The sequence below is a fragment of the Aplidium turbinatum genome, chromosome 11, assembly GCF_918807975.1.
Source record: "Aplidium turbinatum chromosome 11, kaAplTurb1.1, whole genome shotgun sequence".
Classification (NCBI taxonomy): Eukaryota; Metazoa; Chordata; class Ascidiacea; order Aplousobranchia; family Polyclinidae; genus Aplidium; species Aplidium turbinatum.
Window position 1 is genome coordinate 7,667,439 of NC_137482.1, and position 20,421 is coordinate 7,687,859.

The window sequence follows — 20,421 nt, forward strand, 5'->3', positions numbered from 1 at the left end:
ATTGATTTTGTCTTATTTCTTTAAAAAATGACGTCAGCGTTAATACACCAATGTAACCAAAAGCGAAGCTGGTTTGCTGGTTGAAGATACGAAAAAGACTGCTCAGCATTGAGTGGTGAGTCTACAAAACCATTAATTAAAATTGCCTTCAGAGCTGCATTCATTTGAGCACTGTCCTGCTATCACAACAAGTTCAACAACTACTTTTTGTGGCGTTGCTTTTTATTACACAAAAGCCTACAACTAAGTATCTACCAGAGTTGACGTAATCCATGAAATGTAAACTTCCTTTAAATACAGTAAATAAAAACTACACCAGGTCATGTCAATCTTCTATAACTGATTGCACACGCATGAGAAAGATCGAGATAACATATGAAAATATATATTGCAAATAAAAATAACTTGGAAACCTTTTATGCATCGATTATGTTAAAAAGCTTTCGAAATGCAAAATTTCTTAGTTACGCAAATTTCTGGGAATGGAAACACTTATTTTTCGATAATTTCAAAAACAATAAAGGTTGAACGTTGTACCACATTTGCTTTTTGTCATAAAGATGTTATCGGAGTGCAGCAACGCAAGCGCCTGTGTGTTGCAAGTGCTAAATATTAAAACAATTCCTATGTTCCAAATACGTCGAATAAAGCAAATACAAAACCAGACACTATTTATGTCTGTTGTAAGGAAGCTACTGCAGTCAAATAGAACATACACTACAAAGTCCGATATGTAGATTATACAGAAGTCGTCCAATCAGGCAAATACCAAAAAACTCAATTGACAACATGATACAGAAAAGACACTCACAGGTGAAATAAACTAGAATGCCCTCGCATGTGCCACTCAGGGACGTAACAGCTGCTACGAGCATAGAGTGAAACTGCAGCGGACTTCGGAACCAATCTACACGCTGGTTGTATAGTGAGTTAACAGCCTTCTTACTGGTTACCAATGTAATGTAACTTCTTTTGACTCCAGAATTCCAACACAAATTGCAGGGTGCTTGACAATACGTCCGGATATTTATCTTCGCCAAATACGAGCCACACTTGCTTCCAAAAGCAAAAATAACAAAGCACATAAATATACTGTAGAACCGGATAGCAAGTTTTAGAAAAATAAATTTAACGGCATGTCAAAATAATCAGTAAGTACAAAGCAGTATATTGAAATAAATTTACTTCATCAGAAGGCAGTTAGTTCCAATAATATTTAAAGATTGCAAACTACACAGCAATAAATCGTTTGCAGACGTTGAATCGATGTAAAAAACGATTGATTTTCTGTTTGGGCAGTCACTAAAATTTTGATATGACAACGTACAAAAATAAAGCAGTATTTGAACACCACTGAGAGTTGGTGTTTCAAACGTTGTGTGGATGGTTTTGTCAAACAGAAAACAAAAAAAAAACATGATAAACATTGTGCAAGACGTTTTTTTTTTTCTTCAAAACAAGGATTAGTTGATTTTCAAGATATAGAGACAAATAAACTTCGCAATTTGGAGGAAATGAATTGAAATTTACGTCGATCATACGGTACCGTAATTTGATTTGTATACAAGCAATACGGTGGTTGATAATAGAAGTGTAGCCTACTGGTCAACTTGCATATAAACATTCAACTGATGAAAAGGAGCTTTGCATTGACATTATTGAAGATGTTGAAACTACGTTGACTAACGAAACACACTGATCAGAAAAAATATGACAAACTGACCGTTAAGGCACTGCTGAAACTGCATCATATTTCTACAAATAAACATTGAAGCTATGAACAAAGCACTTGCAACCATCACAAATTAACAAACGATTAACATTTTCTTTCAAAAAGTAAAGATGCTGTTGATTTTCTTGATTGGATTTACACTTTCAAACGCTCGGCTAGCAAAATTTATCATTTTTAAATAAATTAAACATCTGCTGACGTTAAATTAATGTAAAAATGCTATTTATGCTCGCAGAGAGTTGAGCTAAGGCCCAGACAGCAACTTAGTCATCTTTTACATTTCAGTCATCCTTTAGATATGCAGACATTGAATCAATGTAAAAAAATGACTGGTTTGCTGTCAAGTGGGAATACACGATGTTAAAGGAAAGATTGCACATAACGTTGGTGAATAATCGTGCTCATAATGCAACATTTTCACAAGTGAACGGAAAACAACGTCATTGCAATGGAAAGTAGGCTATAGCCGTACACTAGGTTTCTTCGTCGTCGCTAACGTCGGCGGGATCGGTTCCGTTTGTTCCGCTTTCCTCGGTTAATCCGCTTTCATCAATGATCTCAACCTCGTCAACTCTGAAAAAAAATTGTTCGTGCAAACGACTGCAGGTAACAAGAAAAATGACAGCCGTGGATTTGAGATATGAGCACTTACATCATGGTAGTTAAAACAATAAAGGGCCCATACGACAACAAGCTAGTCGAATAGTGGCAATCAAAAAACAAAACCAGATCCAGCCGAGAGGTATCGAGCGTTTATTATACCAATAAACAAAGCGTTTTACAAACAAACAAAAAGTTTAAATTTATTATTGGACAGAACGGGTTGAAAAGTTAGCGATTTTTACCATGGGCGTGATGATACAACAAAGTGTTAGTGTTATCGATATTGTATTATCGTCATACGAAACGAAGACAATCGTTTGTTTAATCAACGTCTAGCTATGGTAGGGCGAATCACCATAAAAATCGAACTGTTGAAAAGGAGCGATCTTCCTGGCGTCAGCACTACCTGACTACTCACTATAGAACAGCGAGCATTGTGTTTCGCTAACCATACCGGTGTAGCCTCCACACTAGCCATCAAGACTTTTCCAAAAACATGTGTTTCTCGGCAGTCGAGTGTAGCAGGAAACAAAAAACGAACTGTTGCAAAAGACTTCAAAGGATACTTCAGAACCCAATTTGAATTGTCGCGGGTCAAGCTGGTTTCCTCATTTTGCATTGATTTAACGTCTGCAGATGTGGAATCAATGCAAAAGGGACGGACTCTGCTATCCGAACCAGCGTGAAACAACCACCAGATACGCACCTGGTTGAAATCTCTCCCGGTTTAGCTGAGGACAGCTTGCATTGCTCCGGCCACAACCACGGCTTGAAGTTTGGCTCGTGTTTGCTTTTCCAACTTTCATACTTTTTCGCTGCTTTGTGGATACGATGAATAACCTAGAAGAAATAAACATATACAAATTGAAATGATAATTGATGATTAAGCCTATGGTAAGTAATGATGTGAAATGTATATCTTGATTGAGTTACTTTCATTTAAAATATCGCACTGCTTGTGTTTCATAGATATTCCCACCTTGTGCATTGTGTTTGTATAAGTTGTTCAGTTGAATTGCAACATCACCAGTGGCGTGATTAGCACAGCGAATCGTCACATATTTGTCACGTGACTCGGTTTGAGCAAAGACAGCAGCTTATACTTGTTTAATAAACCTTCGACATATTCCACCTGCCTCCAATCGACAGTCGTTACAAAAGATAAACGAGGCTTGACAAATACGTTTTTTTACTAATGGCTCTCTTGTTCCGTACATGATATACTTCAAAACTACAGTACAGTATCATTAAAACACAATAGACTGGTATCATGGGATTAATAGAATATTCCCCACGGCCGTAAATTGTTTTGTTTAACCATCTGTTTGAACAATGGCTGCAAAAACAGGATGTAAAAACCATTTATACGGTGGACTGGACGCCTACGGTAAACAAAATTCAAAACTAGTCTTTGGACGACGAGACAAAAACTAAACACATGAACAATTGAACCCGTAATATACGGATTGCCTTCGACACATATTTTCAGTGCGTCGGTTGTGTGATAACTTGCCCACAAAATAAAATAGGATACGACAAGTTGATCTCTTAGTCTTTCATTTGAGGTAACATCTCTGCAGTCAGTTCTGTAGCAACTCTTTAAGTTTTAAAGTTTAAACTTCACGATGTCGTGAGTCAATGTCGTGAGCAAATAACACGATTAACTTCACAGGTTCGTCCTTTAGAGTTTTCCACAAGAGCGAGACTTCCTTTGTAGGCACCTACGTGAAACATGTCATATGCTGAGATCAGTGAAAATTTTGACATGATTGAAAGACCTGCAGCATGAATATCATAGTAAGGAGGTCACGGTTGTGTTGCATGTTGATGTAAAACAATGTCTACGCTCTAAACTTCGAAACGCTTCAGCGCCGCTCTGAAATTTTATCACGTCAGGTAAAAGCAGAGGTGTCCAACACGTGGCACGCGACGTATTTAACAATGACACTCGTGCTTTTGCAAAAATTCATATGCCAAAAACTGAGATTGGTTACACAATCAATTGCTGTTCTATGGTTTATTTACAATACAATCGCAGCAATTGCGGCAAATAGGCGTACGCCTACCATTTATTTCTGACTAGGGTTGTCACATTTTCTTTGTGGCATTACAGTACACGTGGTTTAGATGTTAGAGAAGCAGTGCTGAAATTACTCCGCAATAGAGTTCCTGATCGACTTAACTGTTAAAATTGGTAGGTTTAACGACAAATAGCGCATCTTCCATGACTGGCAAAGCAAATGGCCTGTGGCACTCCTGAAGAAGCACCTGTAAGAATCAGAGTTCAAGCAGGACATTCTTACACTGCATTGTTTTATCCACTAAGAGTCCCTTTGTGCTAAGACCCTAAAATGACTCATGTAATGGAAGTGGTAGTAAAATGTGTGAACGAAGTAGCCTACGTGAAAAAAGGTTGAAGCACCAACAATTTCAATCGTTTCTGAAAGAAGTGAATGCATAATTATAAGATCTGATACACCATTCGGAGGTACGTTGGTTGAGTCGAAGAGGGATTTTGCCGCTCCTTTAGAAGAAATAGGAACCTTTTTTTGCGAGAGAAGAGCCCAACATTATCTACCGAAACTGGTAAAAGTATTTTAATGCTTTTATCAGGTCATGCCTGGTTGTTACACCTTACCTTTTCAGTTGGCATACGACGACGACAACGAGCACTTAAACAGGATATGTACCTAACTGCAAGACCGTGAATAACTGCTTCCAGAAATGTTTCAGGCAATAAAAGCTTGTCAAAGGATTGTGAATTGAAACTGTTTCAGTTACAGTGGTCAACTGGAGAAAGGACATGCAATCGTGCATGTCCTCATTTGTTGCAAAAACAAAGATTGATTTCTTTCAGACTTTGCAAGATATTCTAAAATTTACATAGATCTTTGCGAAAGTTTTGCGAAGCGCTTCCAAGATCAGAATTTTCAAGAAGAAATATCTTTTATTGTATTAACGACCGTTCAACGCTAAAGTACAAGAAATGACAGACGTGGAGCTTCAGCTTAAATGTTTAGATCTGAAATCAAATGAAGTTCTGAAAACTTATGTCAGGAACAAACGATACTTCAATTTTTGTCTCGGTTGGAGAAAGAAACCTATCCAGTTCAATCGAGAAATGTTCGTTTCTGGATTATTCAGTTTGGAAGCACACACCGTTGCGAACAGGGATTTTCTGTCATGGAACTGTATAAATCTGAATTACTGACGTGCGCTACTGTAGATGCTGTGATGCGCATTGCCACTGCGCTGTTGAAGCCCGATCTTTTAAGCTTAGTTGAAAATAAACGTTTGCAAAGAAGCAGTTTTTGTCATTGTGAACGATTTGCATGATTAATTAAGTTTTTTTTGTATGTCAATGCATACTTCATGTTGTAGTAAAAAGCACATTTTTAATATTAGGTAGAAACTAGAATATGTTAAACATAATTTAGCCTGCCAAACGCTGGCATGGGAAAGTTACGAGACAAAAATTGACACGTCAGCAAGTCAGCATACTTGGGTTGGACACGCCTGGGTTACAGCAAACTTTAATTAGTAGCCTACAGTAATAACATTTGTCATTTTACTACGTTTGCAGCAACGTTGGAACGATGTAAAACGGAAACTTTCGCCGGGCTGGTTTGCTGTGATTAAATAACATGTTTTCGAGCTGGTTCAGAAATGCACAAAACAAAGCGGACATTCTAAAACCACGTTTCTCTATCTAACTAACAGTCAAAACACACTTCGTCAACTTTTCCATCAAAGTGCCTGTTACTTCACAAAACATCCATCCGGTGAATATTTAAACAACATAATGAGGCGGCTTTAATCGCAATGCTTTCAAAGAAATACAGTTTTAATCTTTCGAGTTTTGGCTTCTGTGTTAATGGCACACAGATTACACTTCAAAGAACCTGTTACCTAACTATATCTCGTACAATAACGCATGCTAGGTTTAGAAGAGTACTTAATATGAAGGAAGTGGTTTATATTCTCTATTGAGAACAACACAAAAACGCTTTGATACACAATTCTTAAAAGCAAAACAGTATATGAGTGATTGAGTGTGTAACATAATACTGAGTGTACTGTATATAGTGCCAGTGTATGGTTTTATAAAATAAAATGGTAAATCAAACTTTACACAAAACATCTGGCATCACATTCATCTTGGCGCCTTGCAAATAAGCAAAAAGTTTACTCGAATTTTAAAAAGTATGCTCAGTTCAAAAACGTCAGAAGTGGATGAAATAAAGGAAAACCCACAAGTTGTTACATCTGCCAAGCTAGCACAAAATTAAAAGCCTGCAAACACGCTTCAAAAAGCCCCTATAGCATGGCTATAATATCGTTCGATACTCAGCTGAATTCAACATATCAAGAAAGTCCAACTAGAAAAATTTGTCGTTTTTAATTTTAGATTGATTCAACGTTTGCAGACGCTAAAAGTCGAATTTAGCTATCCGGGAGATTTGCATCATCTCAAATTGTGAGTGACATAGTGCAATATGCAATTTATGCATTTCCTTGCATCACCATTCGGTACTGTTTGTAGATTTCCGATTAACCACTATGAATTCAAAAAATTTAATGAGACATCCGATAAAACGTGCTTACCTTTAATGACACAATAAGTACAAAAATGATGCAAATAAAAGCTTAGCGGGTTACGTTTTCTGAGCGAAATTGCATACACGATACACACTTCAGTTTTTTAAAACTCCTACATCACACTCGTGTAAAGCAAAGTCTTTATATATATATATATACATATTGTCTTGTATTTAATTTGCAATGAGCAAGGCTTCTGTTCCGGATATAGAGTAACTTGGTGAATGAAAAACAAGTTTTCAGACATTGCAGTCGCACTTTGCACACTTCGATCTATAAATAAACCAAAGTCGATGCAGATCTTGATAAGAAAACAACCTAATGAGTAATATCTGTAAAAAAGCTTACCTTGGGAGTGAAAAATTGTGCCACTTTGTTGACGACCCATTTAGGCAAGGAACCTGAAACAATACTCGAGTTATTTGAAGTTTCAATTCAACCGTTTCTTGTCGGTGTATTGCCGAAAAAATGTGTAACAAATATATAAAAACTTAGCTATAGAAATTTAATGCGCAATGTGTAACTCTAAAAAGCGTGAAAACTAAAATCAACATTCACAAATCTGCTGCTGTTCCTTAAATTACAATGGAACTGAGAGAAATCCTTGTTTTTACACCAACTGATTTTAAAATAGGACAGTCTTGTGTTTGTAACACAATCGACAGTGATCTGTTCACTGAACCGTTTAAGCATCAAAGTTGGTTAAAAATGACGGATCAGAACACAAAAACCGGATTAAACCGGTATAGTTTGTAGAGTAGGTAACTCACCTCTTGGATCAAATTGGGCTAGATAGGTGAATTGAGATGAATTGGGTCCAGTGGGACGGATGAGATATCCTGTGACTATTGATATCGCACGCACCATATTGCTACGGGGTGGATACGCCTGTGTTGTAAAGTGATGTATCGAAACCGTTTGAAGTGATAGCTCAACCTTTTACTCACATTATTTGCACATTTCAAGAAATTATTATGATAGCTTGAAAAAAATGTATTCGTCTTCCGCCATGTATGTTCGTCTTCAATACCAATAATATTTGCTAAACGAAATCTTATGTGCTCAACAAGTTGAAAGTGATTATAAATTGACAGCGAGACACGTGTTTCGGTATTTGAGCTGGCTTTCTTAATATCACAGTAACAATAATTCATAATGTTTAAAGCAAGAATGAGTAATATTCAGATATTTTCAAATACAACTGCAAAATATTTGCCAATTAAAGCATAAGTTGCACAATGCACAAGTGCTAATTTCAGCAACAAGACCAACTCTAGATTTCAGCTTACCACATGAGAAACAGATTTGTTGAGCATGATATATTCTTTCGGGTTCCTCATACTCGGATACGCTATCCACGAGCTTAAAAAGACAACATCTCTCGGCTTTACAGGCGGAGGACATTTCGCTGCAATATGTAAAAATAAAACAACACTTCAAAAAAATTCAATATGCAAACAATTTGGTTAAAAATATAAAAATTAACAAACACGAACATTTTACCACAACAAAAGAAAATTACTTTCTCCAGCAAGAAAAAACTCACAAAAATGGTTTGAGAAGCCCTCAAAAAGGTCAAACTTGATTACTAGATAAGCGGATACAGCTTAAGCCTCTGTAAGTATGCAAAACTCTCAGTAAGCTTCAGAAGTTTTTCCAAAGATAAATACTTCTACAGAGTATCAGTAAAAATCCTTCAACCTGCATAATAGTTGACAGAGTTGTTGACACAAACTTTGCAAATTTCTTGCATCTCTATCATGTCATGATCCCACTTGCGACGATATTCCGTGTCGTGGACAACATCGAACAACGTGGCAGCTGAGCAATCACTGAACGTTGTTTCCGCCTAAAAATAAACACTGTTGAACGACATTTACAGTCAATGCTTTTTGGTTTGGAGGATTGGAGCAATAGTTCTTCAAAGCTAACAGAACTCTGTCGCTTCCGAAAAATAATGGCAATTCCGTAAGAATACAAAAACATAGTAAAAGAGTCAAACCAAGAGAACTTAGCCCATTTATTTTCGTCTATATCTGTAACGAGACAAGACGGTTGGCGGAAAATCGTCATTTATGGAGATTTTTTTATTGATGCTATTTTGCACCAGTGTAAAATAAATTATTATCATGTATAACGTAAATTTATGTTTATGCGAATCAGTACAATTTGTCACTGGATAAAGTTTCAACAAAATGAAACATCTCAGTTGCACAGATCCCTAAGAGTTGCTCACAAGCCCATTAAAGAAGTTTGTCATAATGAGCAGTAAATAGAAACTTGAATTTTGAATTCCATATGCTTAATGACCCATCCGCAAGGCCACGGCAGGCTGTAAGAGTTATCCCAATCATATCTTAACGATGTTTGTCGTATCCAGGCTTACACCCGGTAGTTGAAGATTTAGATTAAGTGGACGGGAAGGCAAGGAAGCCAATCTTCGTGTCCATCTTCAGGCATGCCTTTAAGTGTCCTGCCACAGACACATGCTCTTGAGCGGTGTCGAACCGGCGCCCTTTCGATTGCCGTTCCAGGGTTCTCACCACTCGGCTATGCAGCCGAGTTGTGAGAACCCTGGAACGGCAATCGAAAATCAAACATCTTAACGATGACTCACTATTTAAACAAAGAAAACACACCTTAGCCATGTTAAGGTTAAGAAAATTGAGCAAACACTGTGTTACCTCAGACTGTGGGTTACTAGTACTAATCATAAACCAGCAATAGAGATAAAAACGACGATAAAGTTGATTCAGCCATGTGAATTGAGGACTTAAGTTCACACACTTTTTACAACTGTGTGTTTTCTGATACAAAAAAGCTAAACGTCAAAACAGCCACTTGTTCATATGTTGAAGCTGAAATATGCTAAATAACCAGACCACACTATTTGGAATGTTTAGCAATTCTTAAGTGTTTGTCTCCTTGTCGTTCTATTAGTCATGTGAGCAGAAGAAGTTACATCTCCACCTGTTAAGATATTTAATTCCTACGTTATAAGAAGACTTATTAAAACATTTCTTTGAGAATTTATGAGCACGTTTAAAATTTACGCTTGAAAGTTAAAGATATCATTTACTGCAAGCGGCGGTAAAAGCTACTTGAATAAGAATACTGATTAAAAAAACTTTACCGGGTTTTAAGTTAAATCCTAGCACGAACAAAAAATGTTGGCAGCTATCTTGAAAAAATATGCAACATATTGGAGAGTTTTAGTAAAGTAGCAACTAGCAATTATACTTTTAAGACTGTTAAATGCCAAAAACAAAAATGACTTATAAATACATCAAAAAGCAATTTTTAGACGTAAATATAACCCTTCCTGAAAAGCAATTTTCAGAGTAAGAGCAGTTATTGCATAAAAATTTCAATTTTTTTTTTCAAGAGGTCCAGTGGCATCTGAAAATTAGGGCTAAAGTTAAATTTGAAAAATTTTGCCAAATGAGCCCAATCCCAATAAAACATACTGTAGCCATCAATAAATACAACTCATAGTTGTGGAATGACCAATTTCAATGTGGCCAATTTTGAGACACTGGATTGAAGATGATGTCCAGTACCGTAAGAACAAATGGGTTATTACCATCTATTCTATAATGCGTGGGTGACACACGCGAAACAACGTAAAAGCTCATTAATCAGCTGACCCAGTGGTTCCCAAAGTATAATTCAGGCCTTAAAACTCGTGTTTTTTTCTGGCAGCCATCGTGGCCTACCGAGAGCCCCTTCTCGGCGGCCAAATCTGCACGCTTGGAGGCCAAAATACAAATAACGATAGCATAAGTAAATAGAATTAAACTTGCAACAATGTTAAAATGATCACTTAGCGTTGTTGAAGTCTGGGCGACGTCCTGCAATAGAATCGTTGTACCACACAATAACTGCTGGGCCATCCAACGATACTAAATTGTTTCAAAGGCTTGCAGCTCAGTAAATTGTTTCAACTGCATACCGCCTTTCATGAAACCTGACCATTTATTCCGTTATGATGTCACCATTGAGGGTGTGAAGTCACTAACCCACAGCAGAAACATTTCTCAACTATGAAGACACGTGTTTTCTCTTGGGATGTCAACTAACCTAGTTCTCCTTTTTAACAACGATTCAATGTCCGACAAAATTGAATCGATATACAAATGACAATATTGCCAGCCGATGTAAATTAACACTTCGATTTAACACTTTTTAAAATAAACGTCGGGAATTGCAAACAAGACTTACAGCGCTGGTGATCGCTGCTGGATATATTCCATACAATAGCAAATGTTCCCGCGCAATACAACAGTGGTGATTATGACGCGCTGACCTAATTCTGCGTCACTCTTTGATACTACAGATTTTCGACATCTAATCCACGATCATTCTATTGCGAAATTAAATAATTGGCTAGAAGAAACCGGCGGCCAAACTTGGCCGACTGAGAAGGTAGCACCGGCGGTTATTCAAGCACTACTTCGCGGCCATAGCCGCCGGCTGCTTTAACCCTATTCGGACTAAGCTATTTTTGTGAGGTAATGGCCTGACGTGTGGACTTATTCCATCCACACTTTCATTTGCTAATAACTTTTGATATAAAAACGTTACGAGGTTAGGTTGCTTTTTTCGCAAAGTTAAAGCAAAACTATTGACAAACTGGTTGAAATTTTAAGTGGACGCACATACTTTACCAGTTTTTTGCTATTGCTTTTTTGCTAAAAGTAGTCATTTTTTTTTAATTTTTCTGATGTCTCCGTCATATTCTCCTGAAAACGCTAATATCTTCGTTAAAGGCACACGGTCCAGTCATGCATGTAATCCGAAATGGTCAGTAGTCATGTAGGTCACGCAGTAAATCTTGGAAGGCACAAAACAATACAAATGTTTGCTAACTTGCTTGTACAAGATGATAAAGTTTTTCAGATAACCTGGCAATTTTAGGAGTAGGGTGTCAAAAACTGCTGATAACTAAAAAACTATATATACCACATAAAAATGTCATTTTATTACTAAAACAAAGATGAATAATTTTTAGGAAAAGTCATATAACTTCAGCTAATTTGAGCCAGTAACTTTTATGTAATCGATGAAAGTTTTAGGTATGGACGGAACCCGTCCACCCGTTAGTCCGAATAGGGTTAAGGCTTGATGATTGGCGAGGGCACCTTTTAAAAACTTATGAGTAAACAAGTTTTCAGCAGGCTACTGCAGTCAAGCAAAAATTTTCAAGTATTTCAAATACTGTAGACATGTAAGTGACTGTAAAAAATTATGTTGATGCAAAAAAATAATGGAGCTTGTAAGACACTTTTCAAAATAGAAAAACTTGAGCAATGTGAATTCATAAAAAACAGAATTTTCAAGTAGAAATGATATTTCTTCTATATATAAGTCAGTTTGAAATGAAACGAAATCAAGTGAATCAACCAATCAACAAACTACAACTGTCAAACATTTTCAGCAACTCAAAAACAAAACCAGCTGAATTTTACGAGAAAACCACCAAACTGATAACTCTCAAAATTATTTTCTTGAAAAAATAAAGTGATGGACTTGATGGTCTTTATAACAAAATAAGCAAAAAACATTGGCAGATAAGCATGGAACTATTTTATTACTTAACAGCGAGCGCTCATTCTTTCACAAAAACATACTTAGTATTATATGCACTAAATAAATTATTTGCTCTTTTTTAATTTACGTTGCGAGTGTGACCAAATTACCATTAATTAGGCTACTTAGATTCACGTTTTGTGTAGGTATGCAATAAAATATAAACACAACAGTTTACACACATTTAAGTGGTGGCCCTGGGAAAATCCTGCAGCACCCAGTTTACCCACTGACCTAACCTATAACCGAGCTGTTAAAATTATAATGTATCATATTGTGACACAACAATTGAATACATATATACCACAATTTAGAAATACATAAAGAGGGAGATACAAAGGCTTGCAGCGATTGTCTTATTCTCACAACATTAGAAGGGCGGCAGTTGGTACAGCGTTACACATGTGGCTTTTTAAAATTGCAGAAAGTTTTGTAGTGCTGCTGGTACAGTCCTCTACAGAAGACAGAGAATTAGCAAATGGTAAGTAGGGCACATTTAAAGAATGTATGTGAAACAATTTGTAAAGGCTTCACATAGTAATAACTATATTTGATTTAATTCGCTCTGCTTTGCTTTTTTGCTTGGCATTGAGCACTTTTTGTAGTATTAATAGTTTTCATTGTTTTACTACTGTATTATATATATTTGTTTGGAGACACAATTGACAGGTTACCAGTATATAAGCTGTTTGTTACCAGTAAAATCTTTGCATCAGGCTAGGTGTAAAACAAGTATATCATATATTTATAAACAGATAGTTAAACTAACAAGTACCTATGAGCACTGAATATCCAGGCTTGATGCTAATAGCGCAATGCAGGTTATCATACGTTCAACGTTTATTAAATTACTATCAGCGACAATTGTCATTTTACAATAAACAGAAATCTTTATATTGTTGGACGTAATAAAAGCCTTTGCATCCACCTCTTTAAATATTCTTGATCTCAATTAATGCAAATTTGTGTAATTTATGAAAATCTCACCTTTAGCAATTTTATATTGCAATTTGATTGATTTTTTAGGAAAACCGTAACTTTCTTCTTGTTATAACATTCTTTAAATCCTTCATTGCTTTCACACATTATCTTAAAACTTTTAAAGTCATTGTCATCAGCAGGCAAGACAGTGTTGTCTTTAGTCATTTTACTTGCATAAAATAACTGTATATAGCTTACAATATATACTTTCGGTTGATAAGTAGAATTTGCCTAACTTGAATACCACTTGAAAAGGGAGCACCTGAAATGGAGTAAGAAAAGCTGTTACATTAGGTGAAATATCGAGTTTCAGCAACAAACAATGCATATTGTTTTTTTTTTTATAGAAAGTGGCCTAATCTATGGCGTTGGTCATATCGCAGCTCCATGTGTCGCAAGTGCATACTCAGAGACATAGTCACGAGGGCAATTGCCCGCCCCTAGAAATTTTTTTGTATAGGCTATGCATTATGCAATCCATCAACAAACTTGTAAGTTATTGAAAAGCTGTAGAAAAGTTTGTTGAAAAGGTGTAATTCCTGGATGCAACCTAGTTCGTACCCTGAACAGTTCGTACCCTCAGTTTGTACCCTGAAAAGATTGAGAGGTAAAAAAAAAAAAAAACGGAAGTTGCTGATTGCAGTTTCCGCTAACATTTTAAAATTTTCCCCCTGAAAAGATCATAAGATAGCACAAAGCCAAAGTCGCTGATCGCAGTTTCCGCTAACCCTTACTCTAACGCTAACCCTCGCTCATCGCAGTTTCCGCAAACATTTTTCCTTAGTTTTCACTAACCGCAGTTTCTGCTAACTCTTACCCTAACCATAAAGTAATCTATGCTCTAACCTTCGCTAATCGCAGTTTCCGCAAACATTTTCCCGCAGTTTCCGCTAACCGCAGTTTCTGCTAACCTTTGCCCTAACTCTAACCGTAGAGTAATCTATGCTCTAACCCTAACTCTCGTTGATCGCAGTTTCCGCAAACATTTTTCCGCAGTTTCCGCTAACTGCAGTTTCCGCTTACCCTAACTTTAACTATCGAGTAATCTATGCTCTCTAACCCTAACCCACGCTGATCGCAGTTTCCCCAAATATTTTTTTGCAGTTTCCGCTAACCCTAACCCTCGAGTTTGTTTGCGGAAACTCCGATCAGCGACTTCGGCTTTGTGCTATTAAACTGCGATCAGCGACTTCGGCTTTGTGCTATTAAACTGCGATCAGCAACTTTGGCTTTTTTTATTGTTTCTCTCGATCTTTTCAGGGTACGAACTGTTCAGGGTACGAACTAGGTTGCACCCGTATTTCCTGAATCAAAATTATGTGGCATTTAGTCATGTATTATAACATTTTCGCTGGTAACGGTAGTCAGAGGCTGTGATACACCATTTTGCTGTTTAACGTTTTGCTTACCAGTAGCCAAATGTAATGTCAAATGTTTGTTTCTACGTACAAGGCACACCTCAAATATAATATGAACTTTAGATAAGTACTGGTAGGCTGCTGTGTTGTATTTTGTACAAAAGATATTTACTGACATATGGTACTGAAGCCTAGCCTACCTAAGTACCTATTGAACCAACCATTTAAAGGTCTAATCCAGTCTGTTTATTCTTGCTGTTGTTTGGTTTTATGTTAAAATAAACTTTTCACCCTCCGTTACAACATTATTTGACATAGTCTTCTATTGATTTAGGCCAGGGTTCACCAACCTTTTTTGCATGCGGGCCACTTTGGCACTTAGGAGAGCTGTGGTGGGCCCTACTAATAAAATTTTAGGTAGGTTGACTCTTATGCTAGAAAAGAATGCATTTCGTACCCAGTATCTAGCGTTATAATACATATTGTTATTATTTATCTGATAATACCGCAGCAACAAAATTAGTCGAACAACGCTACTGCCAGGCCAAGCTCCTTTAACAACACTTTTGACTTTTCTAACATTGCCTAATAAACGAGGCTACTTGTTTTGCGCATTAATAGCCAGGCGAGCGGTTTCATCAGAATATTCATCGCCAAGCAAGAGTGGTGTTGTCACTTTGCTTCACAAAAGATATCTTGCCATTGACAGTTTCAGTAAACATAGAAATGTTTGACACATGGCAATACAGGCAACAATAGTGACCTTCAAACATATCAGCGAAAAATAGGCTCCAATAACAGGGGTAAAGAAACCAGGCACCATGAAACAAACGTTTGTGGAAATCACCAAAAAAACGTTTCTATTGTAACTCATGAACAGTGTTCCCTCTAAAAAAGCGATGAGTTGGTTTTTCAGCCTTTTTGTGAGAGTCTATAAAACCGTCTTTTCTTGATTATTAGACAAATGTCACTTGCGGTGCTTATAAGCATGGCAAGAATTGTTGATTAACAACATTTTGCAGTTCTAAGCTAAATATTTTCATAATACCAGAAAAAGTCTTTAAATTTATGTATAATATTATTCCAATTTATTATAAATTGAGTTGGCACACCGACCTATTTTGCCAACAAAAACTTCCATATAGGGAACACTGCTCGTGAAACACAATAACAGTGAAACGCACACTAGTGTTTACAGGACGTTTACAAACTTAAAATAAGCAACCCTATGCTCGATCACATACAATTTCGAAATTCGAAAACAGACGTTTAAAGCAACCACTGGAACAGTGTGGCTGGACATCGCATTGAAATAACTTGAAACGACCCCTACCTAGAACTACAATTTGATTGGTCGGTTGGTGGAATCGTATGCAAAGGGAAAATATGCTTTTCGGAAAGTATTTTTTGCTTTCATGCTGTTTAACTCCTCAAGAAAAGTATTTTTGGTTATACTTGTGCAATGATACCTTCCGCGGGCCGCACATAATCAGCATGGCGGGCCGCCAGTTGGTGACCCCTGATTTAGGCTGAAACTATCCTTACAATGTGCAATCTTAAGGTGATTTTTCAAAAATTTCTGGCCCCCAGACTCCCCTTGTGACTACTCATTTACTCTTCCTGGGGTTTTGTGCTGGCTAGCCTGTCCATGATTACTGATTAGTTCAAACTTTCTAATCTAAAATCAAGCTTTCATCTTTAACTAAAATTTAATGTTAAGCTCAATTTTAAAGCAATTTATATGGCTTTCATTAATGACATCACAGAAAATGTTGCCCTGGAAAACGTCTTGCTCTTTCCTTCCCCCCCTTGTAAAATTGATCGGGTTACACCACTGCTGTTTAGATTAACCAATGCGAAAAAGATCAGTTAACAGGAAAAAAAAACTTGCTACACACAGCAAAAGACAAGATTGAAAACAAACCAAAAACTCAATTTTGTGCAATTGACCTTTAACAAAAGTAATACCGGTATACTGTATAGACCTATCCACAAGACGCCATAATTTTTACTACAACTACAAGTCACTGTTTTTTGTAGCCTAGCTTTATAAGCTTTTATGATTTTGTTGCAGCTTTTGATGATTGTAATAAACATTGCCCTTATAATGTTGTAAGTGTTTGAGAAACTTTAAACATTTTTTTTTTCATTTCAAGACTCACTGCAAATCCATTCACATTATACCGGTAGACTAGTAAACTACCATACGCTGGTCAATGTGAAAATCTATAGTAATACCTGGAATCATGTAATTGTGATTATAAACTCTGGGCTACAGAAATGTTGTATATTTCTTTGAAATTATACTTTTGACAATTCAAATCGCCACAAAATGCTCACTGAATCTCAAATCATTGCAAAAACTGTCCAGCAGCTCATCAATTCCACCAGGCCGAGAAACAACTTTATCTGGAATTTGTAATCTCAAATACCAATTGTCTTAAACTACTGTGTGATGTGCAGTTCGGCCACAAAAAAAACTCACTACGCTCTCCTGAGCCATATCAAAACGAGCATTGGCCTGAGTATGAGCATCGATTTTTCTCTCTCTATTGCAATGACTGCTCATCCACATCGATATTGGAACTGGCAAAATCACTTTTAAAACTCAATCCATAACACTTTCCATTGGGCTGTGTTCTTTCACACTGCATATGTGCTTCTCTTTGTTTTAATTTTTGCTTTTGTGATTGTGCTTGCTACTACAGTAGTATCCTATACCAGCACAACTATCCAGGTAGATGTTTTAATTAAACATTTCAAGGTTTTGCCACCTTTTTTCGTTCTTTGACGTGCTGGTTTATCAATTATATATATAAGCTGGTACTATCTTTTTTGTTCCAGACATGTAAATGACAAAAAATAAAATGATTAATGACACGATGACTGCAGGTAAGTCGGAACCCCCATGTCCTTGTTTAAAAATCATAGACATAAAAATCAGGGATGCCAGCGACAAACTTCTAATAAACTTAGATTGTGTGCTAAAAAAAACCCAGATGAGGCAAAAAAACCCAGGTCCAGAAAATATGTAGTAAAGCGGTTAAAAAAACCTGCGTGTGCTTTTAGCACCATTTTAAATCATTACACAGAAGCCTCAGAAAGCTACAAATAGTAACACGTAGATATTGTTATAGTCGTCATTTTATTTACGTTGATTTTATGTAAACTTGTGACCTGCCTCACTACATAATCACATTCAGCGTTTTCTGGTACAGACGTTGGAATTGATTACCACCGCACTGCGCGTGTAATCAATTGAGCGTTCTGTGCCACGTTCCTTAGTTGATTGTTTTGCGTTTCTTTCTTACTATATATTGTGTTGCTTTTATACACTGAATCAGTAAGTAACAAGAAGTACAAGAGGTAAATGGTTTTCTCACTTGGTTGGCTATCGCTACAATTATTATTGTTTATTTTATATTAAACGTCTGGAAATACAACATATATAATTATACAACATAATATGATATAATATACATGCTTATGTTGGTATGGTAGTTAATATATACGGAATATAACTATATACAAAAACAAGAGCTTGGTAGGCCTATATGGGCTCACAGCAAAGATTTTGGTTCAAAACTGCCTTTATGGTAAAGCGTCTAGCTAGCAAGGTTCAGTGTGTGTTTAACCAAAATTTCTAAAACTGACTAGATGTATGAGTGTATAGGCTAGCCATTAAGGTTAGTTTTGACTTTTGAACTAAACTTTTTGCTGTGTGAGTTGTAGACTGCGGCTGAGGAGAATCATCATGCCTGCTCAGTGCTTACAGTTTGGTGTACAACTACAGTAACTTGGTTCTTAGCAATAAACCCTGCTTAGCCTTTTTCATTTGAACATAATGTTGAAAAGAATAACTCAAATTCACAATAAATAAATGTTCAGTAACACAAATAGTTGTAGGCTACTACTGTACTCCAGTTTTTAGTCATCCACATTTTCATAAAGTTGGATCATTTCTTCAGCATCCTGTATTATACCTCACTGACTGCAGTGTGGACCATTTATCGAGGATCCTAGTGCCTTAATACCGTGCAAGCTCTGTACAAAGTTAAAATCCAAAAAACCTAGATTTACCTAAATTTAAAAAAAAAAAATTTAAAACCCAGATGTGGTCAAAAAAACCCAGATCTAGGTGGAAAAACCAAGCTCTGGCATCTTTGATAAAAATGTTCTGAAATCTGATGTTGCTAGGCTAGTGTTGCCAGATTTTATCTACATATTCTTAGCTCAAGACAAGTGTCGAAATCTGGTCCATAGACCGATCCATCGCCTAGCAACGTTCAGCCAATCAGAGCGCATGAGAGCAAGCTATCTTCGCTGGCCAATTATGTAGCATTGATTTTATGCAGTTTCTGTCACATTTATGCTGTGGTTTTTTAGAAGTAGAATTTCCTTCTGCGGTACTTGCAGGTTTGACAGCAAATACCTATTTGAGATGTCTTAAAAAACTTAAAATGGGAAACTTTCTGCAAATAGTGCTTTCAAAGACACGATTTAACTGGGTTGTTATAGAGCCATAGCCATGCAGTGTTATCAATGTTTTGAATAGTTGATCATATTTTTATAGAAGAAGTTACATAGCCTGGATGGTGTGCTGTGCTGCAACTGCTATTGATTTGGTACAATTCACTGGAGTGAAAAATTAAATCTATAGGCCAAATCTTCTAAATGAAACCCATTTCTTAGCCTGCAAAGAGTCAAAAGTGGCTGATTTTACAAAGACAATTTCAAACATTTTTCTTTGTATTTAATGGCACTTGTGGCATTTTGCGTCAAAAAATCCAACAGAGTTTTAAATTGCACGTGACTTAAACCAGTTACAATGCAAACAATTCATTAACAGGAGAATTTAAAATGGAACTTACACTAAAAAATGACCCTTCTTGCAATTGTAGCAAAAGAAGAGATTGCGTTTCATATGGCATTTTTAGAGCACAAAGTTCTTCTTTCAAAGCTTGATTTTCAGTTAGCCTACCAGCTTGCATGATTCTGCAATGAATAGCATAGCATGTAAACTATGGTTGTTAAAATCTAATGGTTGCATAAGAAGAAAAAAAATGAACCGAAACATAATAATACCAATAGCCTAGTAGGCTACCGTAAGCTACCAGTAATTAATTCATACAAATCAAGAAATAAACCATAGCCTAACCCATTACAAAATGACTAATTAAGATGTCATGGATAATCATAACCTATCATTGTTTTGTGCTTCTGAAATACTTTTTGCTTCTTTTGTGCATGGTCATCTTGTTCACTGTTCATTGCATCATTGTCATGAGACATATCTGGCAGAACTCTTTTTCGGCTCTTTCGAGTTGTTCTTACTTTCATTCCATCAGCTGGAATTGGGTCTGGATGAATGTCAGAAGGTTTTCCATCCACATAATGCTAAAAATGGTAACACTTCATGTATTTATTGTATTTTAATACATTGCAAAACCACCACCACAAATAAACATTAAAATCAGTCTATCAGTAGCCTACCCCCCAGCAGAGCTAATTATAGATTGTTTAGGCAATTGATGCAGCATTCAAGACGGTTTTTGTTTT

General features: G+C 36.5%; 1 protein-coding gene across 2 annotated transcripts in view; it reads right to left on the reverse strand.

Moving 5' to 3' along the window:
• Positions 1-210: 210 nt before the first annotated feature.
• The window catches only part of LOC145779452 (START domain-containing protein 10-like), a 125,719-nt gene continuing 105,508 nt past the window's right edge, over positions 211-20,421 (reverse strand). The window contains exons 1-7 of one of the 2 annotated variants that reach the window (XM_082591045.1): positions 13,511-13,745; positions 8,636-8,783; positions 8,224-8,342; positions 7,705-7,822; positions 7,283-7,335; positions 3,042-3,175; positions 211-2,305 (exon numbers count right to left, since the gene is read on the reverse strand). In XM_082591045.1, coding sequence (XP_082447171.1) covers positions 2,206-2,305; positions 3,042-3,175; positions 7,283-7,335; positions 7,705-7,822; positions 8,224-8,342; positions 8,636-8,783; positions 13,511-13,669 — 831 coding nt within the window. In that variant the 5' untranslated portion in view covers positions 13,670-13,745 and the 3' untranslated portion in view covers positions 211-2,205. Of the gene's footprint in view, positions 2,306-3,041; positions 3,176-7,282; positions 7,336-7,704; positions 7,823-8,223; positions 8,343-8,635; positions 8,784-13,510; positions 13,746-20,421 lie in introns of those variants that run through there. The other variant, XR_014290554.1, reaches the window with a different exon arrangement.